At 36.9% G+C, this 25,258-nt stretch overlaps 2 protein-coding genes across 6 annotated transcripts in view; one reads left to right on the top strand and one right to left on the bottom strand.

Annotated features, from left to right (window-relative positions):
* uvrag (UV radiation resistance associated gene) overlaps positions 1-24,720 on the bottom strand; it is a 106,686-nt gene extending 81,966 nt beyond the window's left edge. The window contains exons 1-6 of the mRNA XM_056271541.1: positions 24,385-24,720; positions 18,073-18,190; positions 17,330-17,364; positions 12,774-12,935; positions 10,927-11,001; positions 10,667-10,752 (exon numbers count right to left, since the gene is read on the bottom strand). Coding sequence (XP_056127516.1) covers positions 10,667-10,752; positions 10,927-11,001; positions 12,774-12,935; positions 17,330-17,364; positions 18,073-18,190; positions 24,385-24,492 — 584 coding nt within the window. The 5' untranslated portion in view covers positions 24,493-24,720. The remainder of the gene's footprint in view (positions 1-10,666; positions 10,753-10,926; positions 11,002-12,773; positions 12,936-17,329; positions 17,365-18,072; positions 18,191-24,384) is intronic.
* Positions 1-25,258, top strand: part of map6a (microtubule-associated protein 6a) — a 224,641-nt gene that overhangs the window by 143,403 nt on the left and 55,980 nt on the right. The window lies entirely within an intron of this gene.

Genomic DNA, 25,258 nt, shown 5'->3' with positions numbered 1-25,258 from the left:
AATGGCAATGCAATGGCAATGAACTAGCAACACACAACTAACCCTAAGAACACCTTGGCAACCGAACATCAACATTCTGACTACCATCCCAAACATATCTATAAAGTGCATAATATAAACAGGCTAACTACCAGTCAGAACAACTTAGGAAATGCATAGCAACACCCTGGCAACCACACAGATCATCCTAACATTATGGCAGTTTGTTTTTTACAGACAAGAAAATGTAAAAATCTAGTTTCACTTATCTCAGAAAAGCATAAAAAACAGAACAAAAAAAGACTTAAAAGAGAAAAAAATAAACATAGAAAAGCATTAACTCCTTGACCTGAAACACAAATTAATTCATTCCAGTCGCTGGAACAAGAACAGAGAAACATTATTGTAAACATTGTTTTCTCTCTTTCGTTTTGACATTCCTTCTCTCCCACATTTACCTCTCGGTGTGTTTATGTATTTACCGTTCATTGATAACCAAATAAATCTCGACTTGTGTTTGTATGCAACACAGCAGTGCAGCATTGTAAAACCAGGCCGAAAAATAAAACAGGAAATGAAAACAAAGACAGATGCTTCAGGAAAAGAACAAAGATGCGCTCTGAGAAGTTTTGATGGCCACCTTATGTCATTTCCTGAAATGGCCAAGAAAGACTGGAGCATGTCAAACCCAATTACATTTTGCTGCCCAATCCTAACATTGCTTGCCGCTGGTAAATATGAAGATCTTGAACAGGACACAGAAAAAATATAAACAAACATTAAAGTTACTGCTCTTCATTTCTCGCTGCAATTTTTCCCTATTTGTCTTCTCAACTCATGATGAGTAACTTGTTAAAGTTATTTTTTACATTTCTCTGCATAAAAGATCAGGTGACAACTTGCACTATGTTAATAATTTTTGTAAACATGAAAAATTTAGTTTTTAGCTTTTTCTTTGTCTTTACCAACTTCTCCTGGCTGTAGCAGTGCTGTTTTAATATATATATTTTTTTTTTTTTCAGTATTGTTATGTGTGTATATAATTTATATTTCAGTTAGTTGTCAAAGTTTGGGCTATATTACCAAATATGCACATTTTGATTAAAAAAGCTTTGATTAAAAGCTAGCATGCTCTTTTATTTATATATCTTTTATATTTTATCTAACAAATGATAGTTTTATTCCATTTAATAATAAGATTAATTTAATTAAGAAGTACAATGCAATTTATTAACATTTATTTTATAAATCAGATAAAAAAAATTAAATTGTCCAAAAATGTACTTTTAAAATCACCCGTTTCATGGCCTTCATATCATTTGACCTTTCAATTTTAAGCAACCGCTTCAATGGAACATTCCACGGATCGCTTCGTGTGTGTATGAGTGTGAGTGGAAAAGACAAAGAAAGGAAATGAAATACAGTCTGTCTGGTTGGTATCTACAAAATGAAGGGATGAAAAATGTTTTCTGTCTCTTTTTATGTTTGGATAAATGCTGATAAATGCCCTTATATCAGGTGACAGCCAGTCTTCTGTTGTCTTTGCAATTCCTTCACGTCCTCTTTCCCTCCTGGAGATACGGGTCACACACACACACACACACACACACAACACACAACTGCCAAAGCCAAAGATCTGCTTCCATATCACGTGTAATTTACCTAAAGGAAAACTTAGATCCAGTATAAACTAATGCTCAAACGATACTCTCAACCTGCTTTCCCCAAAAACCATTGCACTCATTGCACTGGTATGATTATACCTGAAGTGTCACTGATCAATATGGATTTCACTGTAGGCTAATAATTACACTCGCAGTACATAAATCAAAGATAATTTGTGCAGCTTGTGCAAAGGAATCAAACACACTGGGTCGTGCTTATGAAAACACATCACATCTGTTAACCTGCGTCCAAATATCCTTCACAAAAAAAAGAAACAAAAACACTTTTATTGCACAATGAACAAGTGACACGACACGGAAAAATCTAGAGTGCAAACAACCTCGAATGGATGTGAGCCTGAACGGAAAAGAAAACAAACACGCAACTATCTACAGTGGACCCCTACCTGCTGCTCAGACCGGGAGAATGTCAACACACGCCTGCGTCTCCACACACCTCAGGACTCGCCATTGTCTCCAGTACTGAAGGGACAGATAAGATTGTGCACCATGGAAATATTTTGGGCGCTGACATTCCTGCCTGGTCTTTGCCGAGAGACGACCAATCCTTTTGACACCTCGCCATGACATCATCTGTGCTCATTTTTGCTCAAAAACAGTTTAACGGATATCTTGGCTCAACCGGGGTAAATTTAAGTCTGTGGGTGTGAATTCTTGCGTTTTGCTTGTTGGCACACGGGATTACAACCAAAAGGATAAAAAAATGTGCCCATTACTTTCTTTTTTTAAAGCTTCAAATCCCATGTACTTTTAAGATAAAACAGCCTGTGAAGGGGAATCGGACATATTGGTTCGTGCTTACAAAAAAAACTTGCAGCATATTTTAAACCTGTGTCCAAATATCCTTCACAAAAAAGGTAAAAAGAACACTTTTATTGCTCGAAACCAATAGACTTCTGGCCGCCTCGGGCAACCTAGTTCAAGTTCAGCTTGTGGATCTCTACTGTACTATCCAAATTAAGTTTTTAAAAAAATGCCACACAAAAACAAAAAAACTTTCATCGCACAAAATTAAAAAATCTACAGCACATGGGTAAATTTAGGTCTGTATTACAAACTGGTGTCCATTATTCTCTTTTTTTACAACTATAAAAATACAAATCCATGTTCTTTAAAGCAAAAACAAAAACATTTAGGTACTCTTCCTAATTTGTTAGATGACCTATTATGTAATGCAAAATTAACATGAAAAGTGAAAAGTAGCTAGTGTACAAAATACATGTCTGTATTTGTCAAGCCCAACCTTTCCACAGTTACCAAAGTTACTGTTTAAAATATATATTTTCATGGAAAATGCCTGTTTTCAAAAATGTCCTGCCGTGAAGAATCACTACCATGCTGATTTATCAAACAAACAAGGCCAGATCCTTAGTGTGAGCCAAAAAGCTTTCATTTAACCATGTATTCTGTAACAATGTATTTTCAAAAGGAAAACTTCTTTCTGACAAATCCAGCTGTGTGAGTTAGATCTGCAGCTTAGATCATGCAAGCTGCAGATTTGCTGTTTTCAGGCCTGAAAACGATCAGGCCCTCCAGCTCATGGCAAGGAGGAATTCAAGTTCGGCTGACCCTTACATCAGTGTCTCTCAGTACATTCAGCAGTCTTCTGTAGTGCTGCAATCCGTAGCGAGTTAGATTATAACAGCTTTGGGACTGTGCTTCATGATGAGACTAACATAAATTTGTATTAAAACATTATAGTCATCCAACCAAACAGACGGTGAAACACATTAAGCACACATTCGACTCTACAGCGCATGCCAAAGAAGTAATCACATGTGGAACCCTGAATGAAAGCGGTCTACATGAACCCAGATTAAAAGTAGGGATGTCCCGATCAGGTTTTTTTGCCCTCGAGTCCGAGTCCGAGTCATTTGATTTTGAGTATCTACTGATACCGAGTCCTGATCCAAACTTATATAATACATAAAAAAAAAGAATAAAGAAGAGAGAGAAAACAGATCCAGGATGTTCCTTATTTTTTATTTAATTCACCTTATTTTAACATTCAACAACTCTGTTAACAAACAGAGCACTTCTGCGAGGTAGCTTGAACAATCAAGTAATAAATAACATAAAATCTTCACTTTTGGACTTTAGTGCAACAGTAAATATAGAAAAAGTCAAATATAAAAACAAATAACACCTCAACTTAAAATACCCGGCAGGCATGTAAACAAAAAATAAAAATGTTTTAAAAGTGTATAAAAAAATAATGAGAATATATATATACATTAGGGGTGTAACAGTTCACAAAATTTGCGGTTCGGTTCGATACGATACAGCAAAAAGAAAGAAATGCCAGAGAAATTTCCTATTTATTAAAAGAAAAACTATTTTTAAATAAGTTTGAGTTTTCCTACATCTTGAAACTTTCAGGTTTATAAATGGGGGTAATCTTTGAAGGATGAACAAATAATGTTTTGGTAATCACATTAAAAATAACATTTAAATATATATTTATATAATATTTGAGTTTTGAAGTGCAACATTAAATCCATGTTCATTCACGGCACAATGTTTCTCCTGGTTCCCACGTCAGCGCTGTTTGATCTAATAGAGATCTACGGTTAATAACGGAGAAATTTGAATGCTTCTCGCTAGATCTCGCAGACGTTATTACTTCAGTGGCGAATTCAAATGTTTTCTTCACTGGATCTCTTAGCAGTGTCGCTTGATCTCGCGCTGCACAGATGCTATGCACAGATGTTGCTGGTCCGAACTGATAAATGGTCCGTGAAGCACAATATAATGAGTAGCGCAGTTTCGTCCGCTTTCATTACTTTTGGCATTTGATGTTGCGCAACGTTGTGGTGATCGCGCCAGCGCGGATTTTGTCTGCAGGAAAAATGGTCCTAGGAATCGTTCGGTTTGTATGCGTACCGAACCGGAGACCTCGTACCGAAACGGTTCAATAATTACGAATACATGTACCGTTACACCCCTAATTTACATATATCCGAGTCCTGATCGGGAGGTAACGTCCGATTCCGATCGAGTCTGAAACCACGTGATCGGGCCCGATTTCCGATCGCGTGATCGGATCGGGACATCCCTAATTAAAAGTGATGTATATAATTCTTTTGACCGTACTAAAGCATAAAAATACCATAATATGTTTGCAGAGATTCAGATACTAAAGTTCAAATACTTGCTACTCCAAAAAACAATGCGACAATAGTTATTCTACTTTGAAATGTGCGTTCTGTGTCCGAATGTGTTTTTGTTTTTGGTCTGTGCAATACCGCACGCTGCCAATTTACCCAATAGTATTTTGTGAACGCCAGAAAGGGAGTTGTCTTCTTTATTTAACACACCTGATTCAGATTGGGAAAGAGAACTGAATTGAGTGCGTCACATAAGTGTCACATGATCCTTCAGAAATCATTCTAATATAGGCTACTGATTTAGTGCTTAAGAAACATTTATCATCAATGTTGAAAATAATTATATTAATTACTATTAATTAATTATAAATATATGAAATATAATATTAATATTAATATTTTTGTGGAAACCATGATTTTATTCAGGATTCTTTGACAAATAGAAAGTTAAAGGGACAATGTGTACTTTATGCATTTTATTATTTAAAATCAATATTTTTTTTTCATAAATATGTCCTCAATGGTGTACAAATACCTCTGCCAATTATCGGACTTATCCTCGTAAACGAAGAATTTATTATCTTTATATACATGGGACGGGTAGGTCCACGGAGGCTTCCATGTAGTTCCGCCATCTTGAAAAACTATAATAGCAGAGAGGGACAAAAAGTACTAGGCCAATGCGTTTCCACAGTGCGTTTTCGTTCAGAGCCAGAGTGACGTAACTGAAAGCAGCAAAAACGGAGGAGCAGAGCAGTGAGAGGCGCTTGTCACTGCCCCGGCAAGTTTAAAAGGCTGCATTGCAAATCCTCGTCGCCAGAAAAGTCCAAAATAGATCGTAAAAGGAAACGTGACCGGAGATTACAAAAAAAGCTACGGGATAGCTTTTTCCAGGTGGATAGAGCTAATGCAGGAGAAAGATTTCAAGAGACGCTGAAGTCCTGCTTTCTTCTCGACAGGTAAGTCAACGTTACAGTCTTAATTACAAGCTTTTTTTCATTGTTTGGTTGTGAACTTTATTTTATAGACAGATGAACATTTATAGTTAAAAGTTGATGATGATAATATCTAACAATGCACGTACTTCAGAAAATATAACGAATAAAGAAGGCATACTTATTACAATAGTTCATCTTTTTCACAGTCAGTAATTCATACTGTAACATTCGTTTGTTCGTTGTGTCAAGTTGCAGTTTGTTTGAAATAACAAACCTGTTCACCCGAAGGAAAACTCGACGAAGTGCTATTAGAAGACATCCTGTCATAGCTTTTTGGTACATAATGGCTACCGTAGATGCAACGCGCATTTGAAAAAGCGAGGCACTGGAGAGCACAATTCGTTTGAATGCAAAATACATTTTCACCGCTAGATGGGAGAAATTCCTACACATTGTCCCTTTAAAAAAACTGGATTTATTTGAAATAGAATTCATTGTATCATTATAAAGGTCTTGACTCTTTACCCTCACTTTTGATAAATTGTATGTCTCCTTGCAGAATAAAAGTACTCATTTATTTAAAAAAAAAAAAAAGAAACTCTTACCGACCCCAAACTTTTGATCAGTGTAGGCAATAAGGCAGCTTACTAGGTTCTGAAAAAGAGCTTCAATGTGTACAGGGCTTGTAGAAGGTGATGGAGAGATGCTGATGCACTTTATCCCTTTATTAAAGCTTCTCTATAAGCAGGGCTCCAATATCCCCTCATGCCTTCTCTACACTATTATTACCACAGCCTCCCACAAAGCCCTGAGAGACCAAAACACCAGCATCCATTTTCAGCCAGGCGATGCGGAGATTAAGGGTGAGTTTGTTTTTCCTGTAAGGCATGGCAGGCGTTACCGGTCCTGAAGGTTGTTGCTTTAGGGTTTTGAGGGGCTAGCATGAACCCAGCTGTTAAAGCCGTACCCGATAATCCGGTCCAGAACTATGCCCTTCGGCGGGGGAGCGTACGACCCGTCGACCTGTTGAAAGGCGCTAAAAGCAGGAAAGGCTTATCACCGCAGCAACCACCGGGTCACACTCTACTCCCTGAACTTTGCCGTACAACGCGCCACTGTTCTTCACTTGCTACTTTATTGATGGGAGAGTGAGGGGAATCGATCTTTTAAAAAGAACGGGAAATGCTTTAAAATAATTTTGAGCTAACTGAACATCTTAAAGGAATAGTTCTCCCAAAATATTCCACAAAAAATACACTATGATTCTTGGGTGAAATATTCAATATTACCCAAGAACATCCAAAAAAAAATGGATGTAAAAAAAAAATAGATTTAGGGCGTTTTCACACCTGAAAGTCCGCACCAAGCTCCGAACCAAAGTTCACGTTTTTGATACATTTTATACTTTCAGAAAGTTTTGGTTTGTTTTCACACTGCAATTATGCGAGCGCACTAAAGAACTTTACGTGACATACTTGCGTCCTGTCGTCATCATCTATGTGGGCTGCATCTTGACATTGATTGGTTTTGTAAATGGACGTGCGTCTGACGTCAGCGTGCTGTCAATTCGGTGGGTAACTTTGACAACATGAATGAACAGACCCATATCGTTGCAACTATATTGTTATTTTTATGGCATAATTACCTGCAGCACCAACTATACACAAGGCTAGTTCAAATTCGCCAAATGAACGTCCTCGTCGTGTGAACATTTTATCGTCGCCGGCAGGAAAGGAGGAGAAGACTGCAAGTTGACTTCTTATTATGTCATCAGACCATACTTAAATTAAAAACCTCGTCTCCTCCTCTCCCCATGTGCTACCACGGCTCATTTTTCCTGCCACCTTCTGTTTTTTCGGCTATGCGGGAACCACCAGAACTGTAAAAGGTCTGAAAGTCCGAAACATACAGAAATGCTTTCACAATAGAAACGAACCAAACCTTTGTTCAGTTTGATCCGGACCGAGACTACCTCTTTTCGTCTGACCAAATTTCATCTGTTTGGTCCGGACCGTGGTCCGGGGAAGGTTTCACACCTGTAATTTTGATTCGGACCAAACTGAAAAGTCCGAAAGTCCGGACCAAACAAGGTGTGAAAGGGCCCTTAGTCATGTTACAAAGAATACTAGTCTAGTTATGTCAGTTCTTTGCACTAAAAGAGTATTTCGAAAGCAAGTGTTGATTATTCCCAGTGTGAACCAGCTGAGAGGAGTGATGGGAGATAAAAAGTTGAATTCATACGCAAGCAGGAATTTCCTTTGGCTTGCGTAAGCCTCGCTGAGAACATTTCCTGTATAAGAAAATACGGGAAGGAACCAAGAACCAAAGAACCAGAAGAAACAGCAAACACCTTTTCCAAAGACAAAAAGCTACTTTGGCCCACTAACACACAATCATAAAACAAATGCAAAAGAAAACACCCCTTACAACAACTCCTGACAACTTAGACTGATTTAGATCACCGAATCACACTTTTTTTCCCACGAGTGGCCCGTTATAGCATGACGGACGGGCTGCCCACCCTAGAGTAGCATAAATTGCACATGCAGAGGAAATGTTTCTCTTCAGATTAATGATTCATTTTATTAGAAGACTAACTACTCTGATTTCTTGTTTTTCCTCTTTTCCTCTCTGTATTATTCCTACTTAAAGATCGTCAGGTTGAGTTAATCGCTGACAACACGGCACTGTCAATCAAATCAAATGTTTCCTCAGTGCTGATAACCACCGCCGCCATCCGCCCATTCAACCCGGAACACAAGGAGTTTTTGCCAAGAGCTATAAAGACTTTACACACCAACCGTTTCTTCTCTCTGTATTTCTGTCCGTCTAACTTACAAACAAACAGAATATTGACGGCAAAACATAAATGCAAATCAAATTATAATGAAATTTTACGATGAATCAAATTACAAAACAGACAAGTATAGTCCAATTATAGCAAGATGACCCTTATGAACTGTTTTTTTTTAATGAGACATAAGCCAGTTTAGTCCGACTTCCAAATGAATGACACTAATGAATCTGTTCTTTTATGTGAAATCAAGCACAAACAATGTAGTCTGATTCCCACACGAAATAACTCTTATGAGGCCGGCACTTTTAAGTGAATCAAAAACATCCTACTGTGTTATCTGATTCCCAAACTAATGACTCTCATGAATCTGGTATTCTAAAGGGATTTAACACATACAAACCAGTGTAGTTCAATTTCAGAAAGAATGAACCGTATGAACCGGTTCTTTTAAGTGGATCAAAAACACACAGTGCAGCAAGTGTAGCCTGATTGAGTGAATGAATCTTATGTGCAGGTTCACTTTAGTGAATCAAAAACATTTAGCCTATTGCAGCCAGTGTAATCAGATTACTGAACAAATGACTCTTTAGGTCAGTTCTTTCCAGTTACCAATCTAACAACATGTAGTTAAAGAACCACATTGTGCAGTTTGTCAGTGGTATTTTATAAAATAAATGAATGAAATGTTACCATTTTTTATTTGTTTAGTATTGTTGTTTATTATATATTTAAAGCCAATGAATGGATTGCATTTATGCTGCCTCTAAAAAGACTGTAAAGTCAATAAAAAGCCTGTGTAAACACCTTTTTCAAGAATGGTTTTAAATTCTATATCTATCTATCTATCGATCTATCTATCTATTTATTTATCTTTAAAGTACTAAAAGAATTGTTAAGGTACTGGAATTGTTACATTTGTAATTTCCTCCCCCTTGGAACGAAGCATAATTTTTTTCTGCCATTGTTCATTTTCCACACAAATATCCTCAAAAAACAAACAAAGAACAAACTCCATAAGAGTTACAAAGAAGCTAGAATAATGCATCCCATGCATGTTTCTGTCAGTCGTGCGTTTATACAAATATGCAACCTATGAATTTCGGCCAAGAGACAGGCCCACCTCAGGCCGAAGCCAAGATATTGCACATACTCATAATCAAGACTACCAAGAGACTCACAAACACCATCGCACGTAGTGAGCAGCAGCCTCCAGCTAACTCTATATCACCCCACTACAGCACAGCCCTACATTCCACACAACAAAATATCCACATGGCCATTGAGGTGCGTATGAATGAAGGTTCGGGAAAACGGGCGCTTGTGTGTGGGATCAAAGACATTATTTAGATAGATGTCATTTTGATGTTGTAATACTGCAGATGTGTTCACACAGATAAATCTGAATATGGGAAGTGTGTCAGTTATTTAACACTCTCCAAAGTGCCTCCTTTCTCTCAGGTTTCATTTCATCACAAAACATATTGGTATTAGCAGAGAGCTGTTGCCATCTAGTGCTGCAATGAAGCTACAGCAGAACACTGAGCCAACATTCAACTTCACTGGGTTTGGAGAGGTCTGCCAATACCATGACAAGGTGGACTAATTTTTCTTCCTTGATTTCCTGCTCTCCTCATCCATCAGGTCTTTTATCCAAGGATTACGGTTATCCAAGACTGCAAAAACATCAGTCATCTTTGGCTGAAGAACGAGACGCCACCCTGCAGCAGGGGTCCAATTTGAAAGAGAAAAAAAAACACAGAGCGCTATCTGGCGGACAAGGAAAGGAACTTTTGTTGATGATGGGAACTGCTTCTGGGTCTCAAATGGCAAGATAATACAATTCTGGAAAGTAACTGAGGAACTTTCAAACTGGAGCTGAACATATGTTAAGAGCAAATGCTAGTCCTGTAGGAATGAAATTCTAATTCTTTTCGCAATAGTCAGCGATGTGTCAATACAGTCAAAGTACTGCAGATGTATTATTAATCAAAAGAGATCTTAATTTTAATTATATATGGCAATTGGACATTCGAAATGGCCATACTCTACACTTTTATAGGATTTGATTTGATTGCATTGCATTGAGTTGTGAATGTTAAAGTAAAATAAAAGGTAAAAAGGCCTTTTGTCCATGATATGTTCCATTGAGTCTTCTCTCACCTCAGTAAAGAGAAAACACTGTAGGAGTTTCTGACAGAGCTCTGGTCCACCTGGAGCAAACTGTTCTTCTTCTTGTCAGAATTCTCCTGTGGGAAAGAGAACAGTCCATGAGCTTCACAAAGAGTTTCTTCTTACCATCTGAAAGATTCTACAGGTTGAAAAACCCAAGAGATAGAAGTGAATTCGAGCTCTGATAGATGACAAGGTTTGAAGATAGCCTGGAATTTATTTTGGAACCCATTCCAAAGTTTGAACAATACCTTCTGATCAAACTCAGCTGCATAGTAGCCATCGTTCAGTCCAAAGATGATCTCATTTGGATTTCTGGAGCGAATCTGAAAGAAAAGAGATGGAGAGAAAAGAGAAGTGTTAAAGGATTTTTGGGATGTGATGTGAACCTGAAGCAGAATTTACAGAATTATATATATTAATTATATATAAAAATAATAATAATAATTTGTAAAAATAGGACCCAATGTACATGAAGGAATTTTCCATTTTGATTTTTCACAGGTGTTTTACCCATATTTTGAATTATGCATTGCGTTGTGTTTTAGGGTTTAAGAACATACACTCACCGGCCACTTTATTAGGTACCCCATGCTAGTAACGGGTTGGACCCCCTTTTGCCTTCAGAACTGCCTCAATTCTTCGTGGCATAGATTCAACAAGGTGCTGGAAGCATTCCTCAGGGAGTTTGGTCCATATTGACATGATGGCATCACACAGTTGCCGCAGATTTGTCGGCTACACATCCATGATGCGAATCTCCCGTTCCACCACATCCCAAAGATGCTCTATTGGGTTGAGATCTGGTGACTGTGGAGGCCATTTTAGTACAGTGAACTCATTGTCATGTTCAAGAAACCAATTTGAAATGATTCGAGCTTTGTGACATGGTGGAAGTAGCCATCAGAGGATGGGTACATGGTGGCCATAAAGGGATGGACATGGTCAGAAACAATGCTCAGGTAGGCCGTGGCATTTAAACGATGCCCAATTGGCACTAAGGGGCCTAAAGTGTGCCAGGAAAACATCCCCCACACCATTACACCACCACCACCAGCCTGCACAGTGGTAACAAGGCATGATGGTTCCATGTTCTCATTCTGTTTATGCCAAATTCTGACTCTAACATCTGAATGTCTCAACAGAAATCGAGACTCATCAGACCAGGCAGCATTTTTCCAGTCTTCAACTGTTCAATTTTGGTGAGCTCTTGCAAATTGTAGCCTCTTTTTCCTATTTGTAGTGGAGATGAGTGGTACCCGGTGGAGTCTTCTGCTGTTGTAGCCCATCCGCCTCAAGGTTGTGCGTGTTGTGGCTTCACAAATGCTTTGCTGCATACCTCGGTTGTAACGAGTGGTTATTTCAGTCACTGTTGCCCTTCTATCAGCTCGAACCAGTCTGGCCATTCTCCTCTGACCTCTGGCATCAACAAGGCATTTCCGCCCACAGAACTGCCGCTCACTGGATGTTTTTTCTTTTTCGGACCATTCTCTGTAAACCCTAGAGATGGTTGTGCGTGAAAATCCCAGTAGATTAGCAGTTTCTGAAATACTCAGACCAGCCCTTCTGGCACCAACAATCATGCCACGTTCAAAGTCACTCAAATCAACTTTCTTCCCCATACTGATGCTCGGTTTGAACTGCAGGAGATTGTCTTGACCATGTCTACATGCCTAAATGCACTGAGTTGCCGCCATGTGATTGGCTGCTTAGAAATTAAGTGTTAACGAGCAGTTGGACAGGTGTACCTAATAAAGTGGCCGGTGAGTGTATGTCCGTTAACTTTTCTGCAGAAAATACCTTTTCTGTTTTTCTACTGCTATTTTTGTACAGTGTAATATAATAATAAATATTATAATTATAATTGCTACTACAATTATAAACATAAAAGTGTTGTATGATTTTATACATATTGTACTTGGAATGTTACTCAAGAATTCGAAACATATTTACATTTATTTTCCCTCATAAAACTTCAATTAAATCTTAGAACAAAACACTTCAGGAAACTAGATGGTCATAAAAGAAAAGCAACATATACTTGATAGAGAATAGAAAAAGGAAAGCAAGAGATATATAATACATTTTGACTACTCACCTGTTGTCCTGTGTATCTGAGCCCATCTAGGTTGACCTTCCACTCAATAAGCAGTTGGTATTGTTCTTCCCTCCCACCCCATATTCTCACCACAAAACACGACACAGACATGTCCAAGAGGTCCGGCAGCATGGCAAAATCTAAGCTTCGCCATGTCGGGTTCTGAAAAATATACAAGCAAAAAAATATGAACAGGGTTTATAGCCAGCTGCTTTAAAATGCATTTATTTTTACCATTTTCAGAGCGTTTAGCTTTGTAGCCAATCACTGACATATCTGTTAAGCGTGTGAACGCAATGGCCAGTCAGACATCTGCTCAAAACGCGAAACCTTCGATTATAACCAACAAAGCTGTCAATAAAAGATTCATTGCAGAGTTTTCTCAAGAGCGCAGCTTTGTCTACCTCACGTTGTAATGTAGTGTTACCTTTGTGTACCTCACGTTGTAATGTAAATAAAGTGCGTGCGTGCGTGCGGATGGCAGTGTTAATTTTCGACCCTGCAGGGTACTTTGTGAGTAACATCTCTGCTAGCAGATCTTGCCTGGACATTAATAAAATAATACAGCCAAAAATGCAGCCAATATATGATCAAATAGACCAGCAATTAAGGCTGTTAGACATATCGATTAATGCATAAGTGTGGTCAATGACGCAGTAAGCCAAGCTTTCAAAGACTAACAGCAGAAACAGATTTGCAAAACTGTCCCGTCATGCAGTCTGGAGGCTAAAGAGGGTCTTTCTCCAAGAGGATGTGCAGCTGACAAAACCACCATCGCAGTGACTAGGTCAGCAGAAATAAATACAAAACACTGAAAACAGCCATCAACATGACCACCAGAGGGGCTGAAATGAAGGCATGATTACATGAAAGACCGGAAGGACGTACAAGAAGGCCAGAGAGGAAGGGAAATGAAGAAACAAAAAAGGAGGCAGAGAGGGGCAAGAAGGTTAGAGGTTAAAGAAAAAAAAATGTTGTGTTTCTGACAAAACAGTAGTTACATTGAGCTCATTAAAATAGTATTTGTAAGATTTTTAGCATGTTTCAATACACATATTATACATATATACATTTACATATTACACATACAACACACATATATATTCATATATATGGATGAATGGATGATATTTATTAATTCACAAAAGATGGCCCGGTTTCAAAGACAGGGCTTAGCTTAAGCAAGGACTAGGCCTTAGTTAAATTAGCATATTTAAGCAGATTTTATAAAAATACCTTCCACACAAAGACATTACTGGTGTGCATCTTGAGACAAAACAATGGCACTGACATTTTTTAAGATATGTCATTGCAAGTTATTTTCAGGTAAAACAGCTCAAACATGTATTTTAGTCTGGGAATAGCCTTAAGCTTTGTCTGTGAAACCGTGTGTGTGTGTGTGTGTGTGTGTGTGTGGGTGGGTGTGGACTCTGTATATAGACTTTGTTTGTATAAATAAGTACCGTATATATATATATATATATATATATATATATATATATATACACTACCGTTCAAAAGTTTGGGGTCAGTGAGAATTTTATTTTTATTTTTTGGAGGAAAGAAATCAATACTTTTATTTATCAAGGAATAATTAATTTGATCGAAAGTGACAGTAAAGACATTTTTAATGTTACAAAAGATTCTAACCCTAACCCTATTCATCAAAGAATCCAAAAAAAAAAAAAACTGTACAACTGACAGACCAACAACTGTTTCAACATTGATAATAATAATAAATGTTTCTTGAGCATCAAATCCTCATATTATACTGATTTGTAAAGGATCATTTGACACTGAAGACACTGACACTGGTGATGCTGAAAATTCAGCTTTGATCACAGGAATAAATTACACTTTACTATATATTCACACAGAAAACAGCTGATTTACACTGGAATAATAATTTTGTTGTATTTTTAATCAAATAAGCGCAGCCATGGTTAGCAGAAGAGAATTCTTTTAAAAGTATTTAAAATCGTACCGACCCCAAACTTTTGAACGGTAGTGTATATATATATATATATATATATATAGAAATACTTTTAGACTAAATAATAAAAAATGAATCAATATGACAATATATAGTAATAAAAGCTATATTTAACTACATATTTTTTCTAAAACGTTATTGCGATTACTGCCACATGGACACTTCACATTTTGAGTGATGATGATGCTAATGAATCAGTGAATCAGAGCTTTTAATCAATTCATCACGGTCAAAGATACCGTGTGTCAATCTCTAAATAGGCTGTGTGTCTGATTGTCAAAACTGCTGTAATTATGATTGCTGTAATGACGATATAGATGTCTTTTATTTTCTCTAATAACATTGAGCAAATAAGAGAAAATAAACTAAATTACAGACCACTCTCCATTATAGTACACTTACATGATCATCGATTTGTAAATTAATAATAAACAACTGCATTCAATACAGCTCTGCCTACTCCATAAATAGAAAGAACAGCCCTCCATAAACTTGTCTTTGAGGGTGTGTCATCTCATGTGAAAACACTAATAAATACAGTATTCATAGCCAACAATATTTCAAATCATCACTATTATCATCAAAACGTCCATTACAGTCAGAATAACGGAAAAGAACAGAGCCTTTAATCATGTCTATATAAATCACATTACTGACGATCATTTGATTTTGGGTGTTGTGCTATTATTCTCTTCATTCTTTAGCAGTTGCCATGCGTCAATGTTTTTCAACAGAATTACAGGCTTGGACAGAGTGACCACACGCTCATTAAACCGCTTTCCAATCGTCAATTAAGGAAGCCACATCTAGTGGCTAGTAAGGCCTTCTTGGCAAACTAAAATAAGGAATTGTTTCAAAAGTAAAAGGTTGCCGGTGTGACCCCCAAAAAAGTAAATTTAGCAAACCTGTTTTATATCAGTAAATGACGCAGTGCTGCTGGGAGCCGTAGCAATGCCTTTTTGTGTAGGTGAGAGGGTAGATTTGCCATTTGTGGACCACAAAACCAGTCACATGGGTCAATTATTAGAAATTGTGAATTATATATCATCTGAAAGCTAAATTAATAAACTTTCTCTAGATGTAAGTTTTGTTAGGGTATGACAATATTTGGCCGAGATACAACTATTTGAAAATCTGGAATCTGAGGGTGCAAAAAAATCGAAACATTGAGAAAATCACCTTTAAAGTTGTCCATTTATGTTCGCAATTGTGCTGCATTCACTCACAAAAAATAAATATGTTTTATATATTTACAGTAGGAAATTTACAAAATATCTTCATGGAACATGATCTTTACTTAATAGCCTAATGATTTTTGGCATAAAAGAAAAATCGATAATTTTGACCCATACAATGTATTGTTGGGTATTGCCACAAATATACCTGTACTACTTGTGACTGGTTTTGTGCTCCAGGGTCACATATGTCTAAAGATGAAGTCCTGATGCTTTTGGTTTTGAGGACACTGCCTTTTCACATACACTGCCAGGTCTACTCTAGGTCAGTCTTCTTTTAGCATGATTACAACTCTTATTGTGACTAAATATCATGGCACCTGTTGTTGATGTCTGCAATAAAATGTATAGGTGAAGTGTGTAATTTCTGCACTACCAGCACCAAAAAATTACTTTTTCCCATATATATCCCCATCTGCAATTGATTGGTCAAACAGATAGTTCCACGCCCAAACTCGCAACATTGGTTGTAACCACAAAGCCATAATCTTTAAAGTTCTTTGTATTTTAGCATAAAATAATTACATACCTCATCTTTAAGATACAATTAATCATTTAACCAATTCACTTTAAAATGTCTATGGTAACCAAAATTTCTGCCAAAGGCATCTACAAATATTGATAATTAAGATAAAATGACAAAATAAATATGACAGAAAGATTCTGAGTGTGTTTTAAACTGTTCAAAGATCCCATATTTATTATGGTTTAACATTAATAAATTAACTATGAAAGCTTTTGCTACCATTGCTAATTTTTCAACAGTCCCATAAGGCTTAAAGGGATAGTCCACCCAAAAATGAACATTCTGTCATCATTTACTCACCCTCAAGTTGTTGCAAACCTGTATGAGTTTCTTTCTTCTGCTGAACACAAAGGAAGATATTTTGAAGAATGATTGGACCTTTGGCACCATTGACTTCCATAGTATTTTTTTTTTTTTCTACTATGGAAGTCAATGGTGCCAAACAACCGTTTGGTTCCAATCGTTCTTCAAAATATCTTCCTTTGTGTTCAGCAGAAGAAAGAAACTCATACAGGTTTGAAACAACTTGAGGGTGAGTAAATGATGACAGAATTTTCATTTTTGGGTGGAGTATCCCTTTAAAAGATATTAGTGAATAAACCAAAACACATTCACTTTTATTATCCTCCAGTAGATCAACATAATTCCAGAGGAGACAATGCTGATATGCAACGCTATAACATGTTAACCTACACCACGCTACTAAGCTATGATATGCTGTGCTCCGTCTACCATTTCACAAATTTTAAATAATAAGCATTTAATCGCATGACCAAACACCAATGAAAATAAAAGCACTCACCAATGAGTCTCGGATGACTTCACTCTTATAAAAATCTGGAAAAGGAAAAGAAGCAAGTTAGAAGTCATACAAAAGCTTTTAAATCAGAGTGACTTACACACTAAAATTCAATCGTTTTTTTTTAAAGAAATGAATATGTTTATTCAGCAAGGACACATTAATTTGATCAAAAGTGACAGTAAAGACACTTGTAATGTTACAAAAGATTTCTATTTCAAAAAAAATGCTAAAAAAGTCAATTCCACAAAAACTACAACCAGCCCAGCTTTTACTACATTACTATCCATAAGGGAAGGGAAAGGGTATATTGTGAAAATTATTACTATATACAGACCATTCATTTAAAGAGTTAAAATTCTCATTAGTTTAAAGCTGCTTTGCATAACTGTTGGCTTTTAATATCCAACTGCAAAATACACAGAAATAACCAAGTACACAAATCGTAGGTTGATGTCCCAGAACGTGTGAAGTGTAAATACTAAGTTGCTATCAAAACATTGTACTGTTTATTTGAGCAGTCCGACCAGCCCGACAACAGCTCAACCAATAGCGTGACTTTAGGGGTGGGGCCATCTCCTTGATGTGGAAGACAGGGTGAATGTTTGGAAAAGAAAAGTAAAACAGTCACTTTCTGCGATTTTGTTTGGTGTCACTTATGACACAGAAATTACGCACTGCAGCTTTAAGTACTAAATTAAGCGAACAGTCAGAGAGTACCAGCAAGCTCAGCTAGCATCAGTCACCTCGTGATATCCGTTCTTCCTGGCAGAGGTGAAGGCTGAAGTAAGTGTCAAGCAGAGGAGAGCCATTCTTGTTCACAATGTTACGAGCCGCTATGCTCCGCAAGTGACGTAAACGCCTCTGTTGGGACAAAGAGAGAAAGACATTTAGTGAGAAAGACAATAAAATTTTTTTTAAAGATGCCTTTCAAATTCAATTTTATTTTTACTTTACTACTTTTAAAAGCTGTACATCATCAGCCCTATGCGTACTCATCGGGAACACACTTTCATGTAATCAAACAGTAAAGATTTAATCTTTCAAAGTAATGCGTGTACGATGGTTTGTGAGAGGGCCATTTAAGCGGCAATTGGGAATACATCATGACATATCTCAGAAATTTCTAAAGATTTTTTTTTTTAATAGGTGATGTCATGTCCTGGATCTTGAACGCGCTAAATTCTGAATGTTTTGCTGTTCTCCATTTTCCATCACAAGCAACAGTGAACAGGAACAGACCAACACACAGGCACAAAACATCATTGTGAGTCTCATGTCACGTCATTATAAATCCAAGTCCTCGACCCTGACCGAAACATGGCATCACTGCTGCACATTGGGCACAAATCCACTGCTTTGAAGGAGCCAAGGGGAAAAAAAGGAGTCGGTAGGCATGGAAAGAGTTTTGGTTAAAAAGAAGATAACAAGAAAGGCCTACGATATGATCGCAGAAGGGATGTTGCCAGTCCACTAATTCTTACAGTACCCCTGTGGTGTAAATCAAGCTTTTAATGTTGTTTATATGTCTATGTGGTGCTTTTGATGTGCTTTAAGATAAACCATGTACAAATTCATAAGTCAACACCATTGCTGAGTATTTTCTCCTTAAAACTGCAGTGAACCAAAGACAGTCTCAAAAACGCGGTTTGAAATCGCTGGTGTTTCTGACGTAACAAACTACCTTGTAACCAATCATGTCAACGAGTGGATCTCTGAGCTGGTGCGAGTGAGTGGAGGAGGGGCTAATTTGCATATTCATAGAACCACGTATACTAAATGAGACAAGGGTGTAGAGTTACATTCAAGCTATTTTAAGGCATAAAGAATTTTTTTTTCCAAGGAACAAACTTTTAAATATGTAATTTTGGTGATCAAAGATGAGTTTTAAGAGAGTTTTAAAAAGTCTTGTGTAATTTAACAGGTTTTGGGTTCACATTTCCTAGGAGGCCGTTACAACTTGCCGCTAATGGCACAAAAAACACTGGACAAAAACCTATAAGATTAATCAATTAATTCATTCTAATTTATCATACATATTTTCAATGCTAATATCATAGAGAGCAGGGTGGCAGATGGCTGATGTAAAGCCGATACATGATATAAAGATAGTAAAAACAACACATGCAGCAATTGCTGAAATGAAATGTATGTTTAATTTTACATTATATTTATTTACTAAATTAGAAATAAATAATTTGAAAATGAACATGAAAAAAATTGAACTTGATAAAAAAAATCTGTAAAATAAACAGCTTTATACTTTAGATGGCAACTTCTTAATTCTGTAATCCTATTACAGTATTTTTCACAAATAAAGAAATCCTTAAAGAAAAAAATAGGAATAAAAAGAAAGTAAACACTGTAGCCAACAATGCACACGGTAATCTGGTATGTCTGTCTGCACTGGGAATATAATATATTTTCAAATAAATACAAGATAGCACTAATTTTACATACAGCACACCCTGAATATGACATTAATGCAACATAGTGGCCAACTGGATATAACGCAGCATAGCATGCCATGAAATCAAGGTTTTAAAGTTTGTTGATTGTGTGTGTCTAATAAAAGCTGAACTCTCCTATCCGCATCCGATTCGCATGGACCACTGTTACACACAGAACACATTTTTATGCAGGCTAGTTATGCACTTCAAAAGATCTCAAAGCTGGATTTGCCAAAGTGAAATTAAAGGTATAGGTATTAGGTATAAATTCTGTCATCATTTACTCACCCTCGGTTGACCCAAATATCTTTCAAAATATCTTTTTTGTGTAACAGAAAAAAGAAACTTGTGCAGGTTTGGAACAACTTGAGGGTGAAATATGGACAAAATATGCATTTTTGGGTGAACTATCCCTTTAAATGTGTATTAGTTATTCAAAGACTTGCAATAAATGCTTATTTAATGAATGCTGACGGTAGATCATAAAGTATTATAGCATTTGCTATTCTATAATAAAAGAAAAGCAAATACTATAATACTTTTTCATTTACTTTCTTTCTTTAACAGTTCTATCTAATCATTTATTAGACAGAACTGTTAAACAGAGATGGTAAAATAATGAAGACAGAGAATTTGATTCTGTGGCATTAAAAACCCTTGTGTAAAGTACAGGGTGCTGTCAGCACAATAATTAAATACCTCTACTACAAAAAGAACAAAAAAACTAAAAGTTAAAAATAAATAACAGATACGTCGTCAACCTTGTGATCCTAATCTACACAAAATGAGATGGAGAGAAAGTCCAGAGTTACCATTCACAAGGGCCAGATTTAAGGCACAGGGCCACAGCCGTTTCAATGAAACGCTTAATCTGAGAGTTCAGCACACTAAAGTCTTCACCTGACCAGCTTTCATCACAACCAGCCACAAAGAATTTCCAGTGCCGACCGTGAGGCATTAAATACTAAATCTAAGTCATGGGATGGCCCCACAGGATTATTGAAGCTACAGGAACAACACCCCACTTTGTTCAGTTTTTCCCCCCCATTTCTGTCTTTTTTCAGACAACAAAACACTGAGGAATATCCAGGGTCAGTTTGTCCCAGACTATGAAACGGAGAGGTTGAATGGTAAATTTTAGTAGGTTAACGGAATTAGCACAGGAACAAACAAGCTAGCATACGATCCATTTTCCCTTATTAGGCAGTTTGCACTTTGCAGCTGTTTCAAACAGCTAAAATGAAACCGAAACATCAAGCATGATTTCATTCTAAATTTGATAAATCATATCACATTGAACAAAAAAAATGCTCTTCTGCAAGAAAACAAATGAATGGTGTTCAAGGGTGTGAGCGAGGTTATCTGTAGTCCATATAACAGTGGTCCTTTAAGACTTTGCCTCAGGCAATAAGAGTGTCACAAGTGACGGTGTAACTGCCAAAGAAACTGGTGTCATAACAACCATTTCCAGAAAAATAAACCTCAGACAGGTGTGACAAGCTCTAACAACCCCCATCATGTGATAGGGACTTCACATTTGGTTTCACATTTCAGTGTTTCTGATAAAAATCATGCCATTTTTAACAAAAGCAGAACTGAGGCCCGTTGCACGAAGCCGCCGGTCAGGTATGAGATTAGTTTGAGCAAACTCTGGTCTTCAGAGTTAATCACAAACTCTGGATCAAACCGGAGTTGACAGAGGACGTTTATATTGAGGGTTGTGAGCCTGATGAACCTGATCTAAACCAGGTTTGATTCGTATGGTTTTCTCTATTCTAAACCTACTCTGAAACTCAAAGAGTTTGTTCAGCTTCATGCAACAGGCCACCGGAGATCACCATCATAAGAAAGACTTTGGCATTTAAAGGTGCAATAGGTGATCTGGGAAATGCTAACTTTAGCCTGCTAGCATTGAAAGCATATGAACCCACCCTCCCTGCAAATCGCCGTCCAAAGCCACGCCTCCTCGAGACGGCGTTATTGGATTACATCATGAGTCATTCGCCAGTTAGAAAACTTTACAGTAGCTACAGTGAGTAACAGTACTACAATAATGAACGTAAACAACTATTTGCCTGCCATTCTCGCTCTGTCTGCACAGCTTACGTGAAATGCGCTGATGACGTATGATGTCTGCGTGAACAGGCTGCGCAGTGGTATGCAAACACGCTGACTGACAGGGCAAACATTTCATTTCATTCGAACCGAACGCAATGATTGAACGAACATTTTATGCTCCTATCCCTTCCACAGATGATATATATTTATAAAAAATACATTTAGATCGCTTAACATGGTGATTTCAAGACTTCAACCAGCATAATAAAAATGTTTCTGTAGAGAAACACCTATTGCACCTTTAACTCAAGTCTACTAGGTTTGAAACCATTTCTTTGCTAGTTTACATGTAAAATTTAGTAAAATTAACTTGTATACAATAGTGTCCAAAAGCAATGTTCATATGGGATGTTAATGACCCTAGAAGTTCGATTAAACCATCAAATATGAGTAAATTGTTTTATATTTATTTAAAATATGATTGAAGAAAAAACTAAACTTGGTTATGGTATTTATCTGATTTGGCAAAAAGAGGCAAATTACAGCTACACAACCAGTTATTAATTTTTCGTATAGGTCCTCTCTTGTTTTTGCATGCGTTCATACTTCTTTTGTATGAAAGCCTGGCCAAAAATTATGTCCACACAATTTGGCATGCTTCATTGCATTATAACAAATAAAACAATTGACTCCAATTAAGCACAACTACGCAATATGCTTACAAAGTCTTTAACAAATATTTAATAATATTTGAATAAAGGGTGAAGATGACAATTTTTCTTGTAAATGGACTAAATATATACTGATGACTCATCTTGCACTATAGACTTTTGTCCTATCAGATGCTCTCAACAATGAGAATGTTTATTTATTTCTGATAAAAGATTGATTGTAAAAAAAAAAGTTCAGTTTATTGTGCTTGTTTGTAAGTCTGCCCAATTTGATCAAAAGATTTGACTACATATCAATGATTATAAAATAATAATAGTAATGATAATAATAATAATAGTATTTATTATTATAAAATTATTTTAAAAAATAGTATAATAATTTTTATTTTATTTTGCAGTACAACTGTAAAAATACAATATTAATATGAATGCCTTTAAAGTTTTCTTTTGTTTTACAACAGGCAGTTATAACTGCTTTTCTTTACAAGGTGTTGCATGTTTGGTACATGTTGTGTTTGAGTCCATATCACAATTTCGGTTTTATTTTAATTAATCATACAACTCTGCATGAAGCCGTCAAAACATACAGTGATTACGAGCATCTTTCTATACCTGCATTTGACAGCATCAATATTACTGGTATATATTGCAGCAGGACACGGGAATATACTAATGGCAATATTAGATTTAGAATATTCACATTGCCATTAGTATATTTTCATGTGCTGCAGTTTATACCAGTATCCAAAAAAAAAAGTAACTTAAATTTAAATATTTAATATGATGTATTATATTATATAGCAAAGATTCAGAGTGAGTTCTTCCAGCAAGAAACCACTCTTAACATAACTCCAGCCCCATGTTTGTGGCATTAAGTAATGCAACATTTCTCTGCATAGAATGCCAAGTCATCAACGGACACTATTTAACAGGAAACCCTCCGATCCCCAAAACACTTCATGGGAACTAGTGGTGATTAAACAGACGATTGCTGCAGGACATGACTATCCTTCCACAAAACTGAGGTCTACAATCTCAGTTAGGACAGGTTCAGGGCATGTATGTGCACTATGTGTATTGTGCAACATTGCACCATTGCAATTGTTACAACACACACACAATCACAACTACTCTCTTACATCTCAAGCATTACATCAACAATACACTATATGCAATTTTAAAATCCTTAAACCCTTATTTGCAAAGACTTTTTAATAAAAAGGTATGTTAATATAAACTAAAAAATTAAAATACATACTATCAACAAAAATAACTGTTTTTTTTTGTTTTGTTTGTTTTTTATAGATAAACCAGTAAAATGTCAATAATAGACTGTAACATGTAACCAAATGAACCAAACATTGATAACAAGGGTTTTTCTTTGTAGAGCCCCCAAACAATGTTTGCCAATGTGTAAGTATGACATCATTTATAGTCATTTAAGTCAGTGCTGTCAAGCTGCAGTGTAAATGAGATAAGCACAGCTCACTCCATAAGACAGCACCACCACTACCTTCCTAGCCAGTTTCAAAGTATTTTAAGCATGAATAATAAATAATAGGAAGCTGTCTGGTCTATTTTGTAAATGTGTTTTGAGTTTGGAGACCCACAGTGACAAGACTACACTACACTGTGAAACCGCTCTGGTATTTCTAACATGAACAAGCCAGCGCTTTATTATTAACACAGTCTTATTAGTTGCTTCCGAAATGTCTATTTCAAACCCCACTGCAGTCATAAATGTGGACCAGAGCTTGACTGGACATGGAGGCCCAGTGTTATGATCATCTGGTGACATGTGACACATGCACAAGAAGATCCGCTAGATATTCGCGCGCACATATGGTACATTAGGCTGGAAGCTGCAGGTGTAACTTACCTGTTGTGATGTGAGCTCCACATGCAGGACTCTGGAGGACGCTGCTCCGGGGTTGCTGCTGACAGCTCCAGCGGACACTGAGAGATCCCGACCGGCGATTGAGTTCATCCTTCTACGCTATCATAGGCGATAGCCTCATTCAGCCATACAACTCAGCCCCATCGGCGAGAAACTCGCGGTACGAAGGTGTCAGATTCTGAGCTTTCTTCAAAAACGTGCAGGTTTGTATTATAATGTACATTAAGCACACTAAACACAGCTACTAGGGTCCACACGGCGGCATAAACAAAGTAGTCTTGCCTAGGAAGCCATTACCGCGACCTTGATCGTCAAACCCTCGCTTCGTGCCTATTTGCTGAGGAAGCTGTCACTAAAACAGAAACTTGGTGACGTAAATGGGTATTCTACGTTGATTGGTGTAGAGCTTGTCAATCAAATGGAAAAGGGCGGGAGGAGGCCTTTAGAAACTCATGCTGTGCACTAGTTCGTACAAAAATGAGGAAGCGAGGGTAACGTGACTAGGACCGCTGCATGAAGACCGTTTATTCTTTCTGGGTGAGCAGCATTGCATTGATACTAGCATAAAATAATGTGCAACAAACGGGCCTGTTCCACGTACTTATTAAACGACAAAAGTGTAGTGCGCTGAACAAAGATGTTTTTTAAAAATAAATTACTACAAATTAAGGAATCGATATATAACTTTTATTAATAATCAATATATAACTTTTATTAGTATTAGTATTATCATTGTTATTAGTGTTATTATTACATGAAGTAGAAGTGTCCATGAAGCACAAGGGGGCGCCATTGCCCAACTTTAACAATAAGCCAAATTATAAACTTTTCCTTCCTCCTTAAAAAATAAATTTGA

Source organism: Rhinichthys klamathensis, unplaced genomic scaffold, assembly GCF_029890125.1.
Source record: "Rhinichthys klamathensis goyatoka isolate OS25496 unplaced genomic scaffold, OSU_Roscu_1.1 h1tg000321l_1, whole genome shotgun sequence".
NCBI classification, from domain to species: domain Eukaryota; kingdom Metazoa; phylum Chordata; class Actinopteri; order Cypriniformes; family Leuciscidae; genus Rhinichthys; species Rhinichthys klamathensis.
Note: the sequence above shows the minus strand (reverse complement) of the source record. Positions and strands in the feature narration are given on the sequence as shown.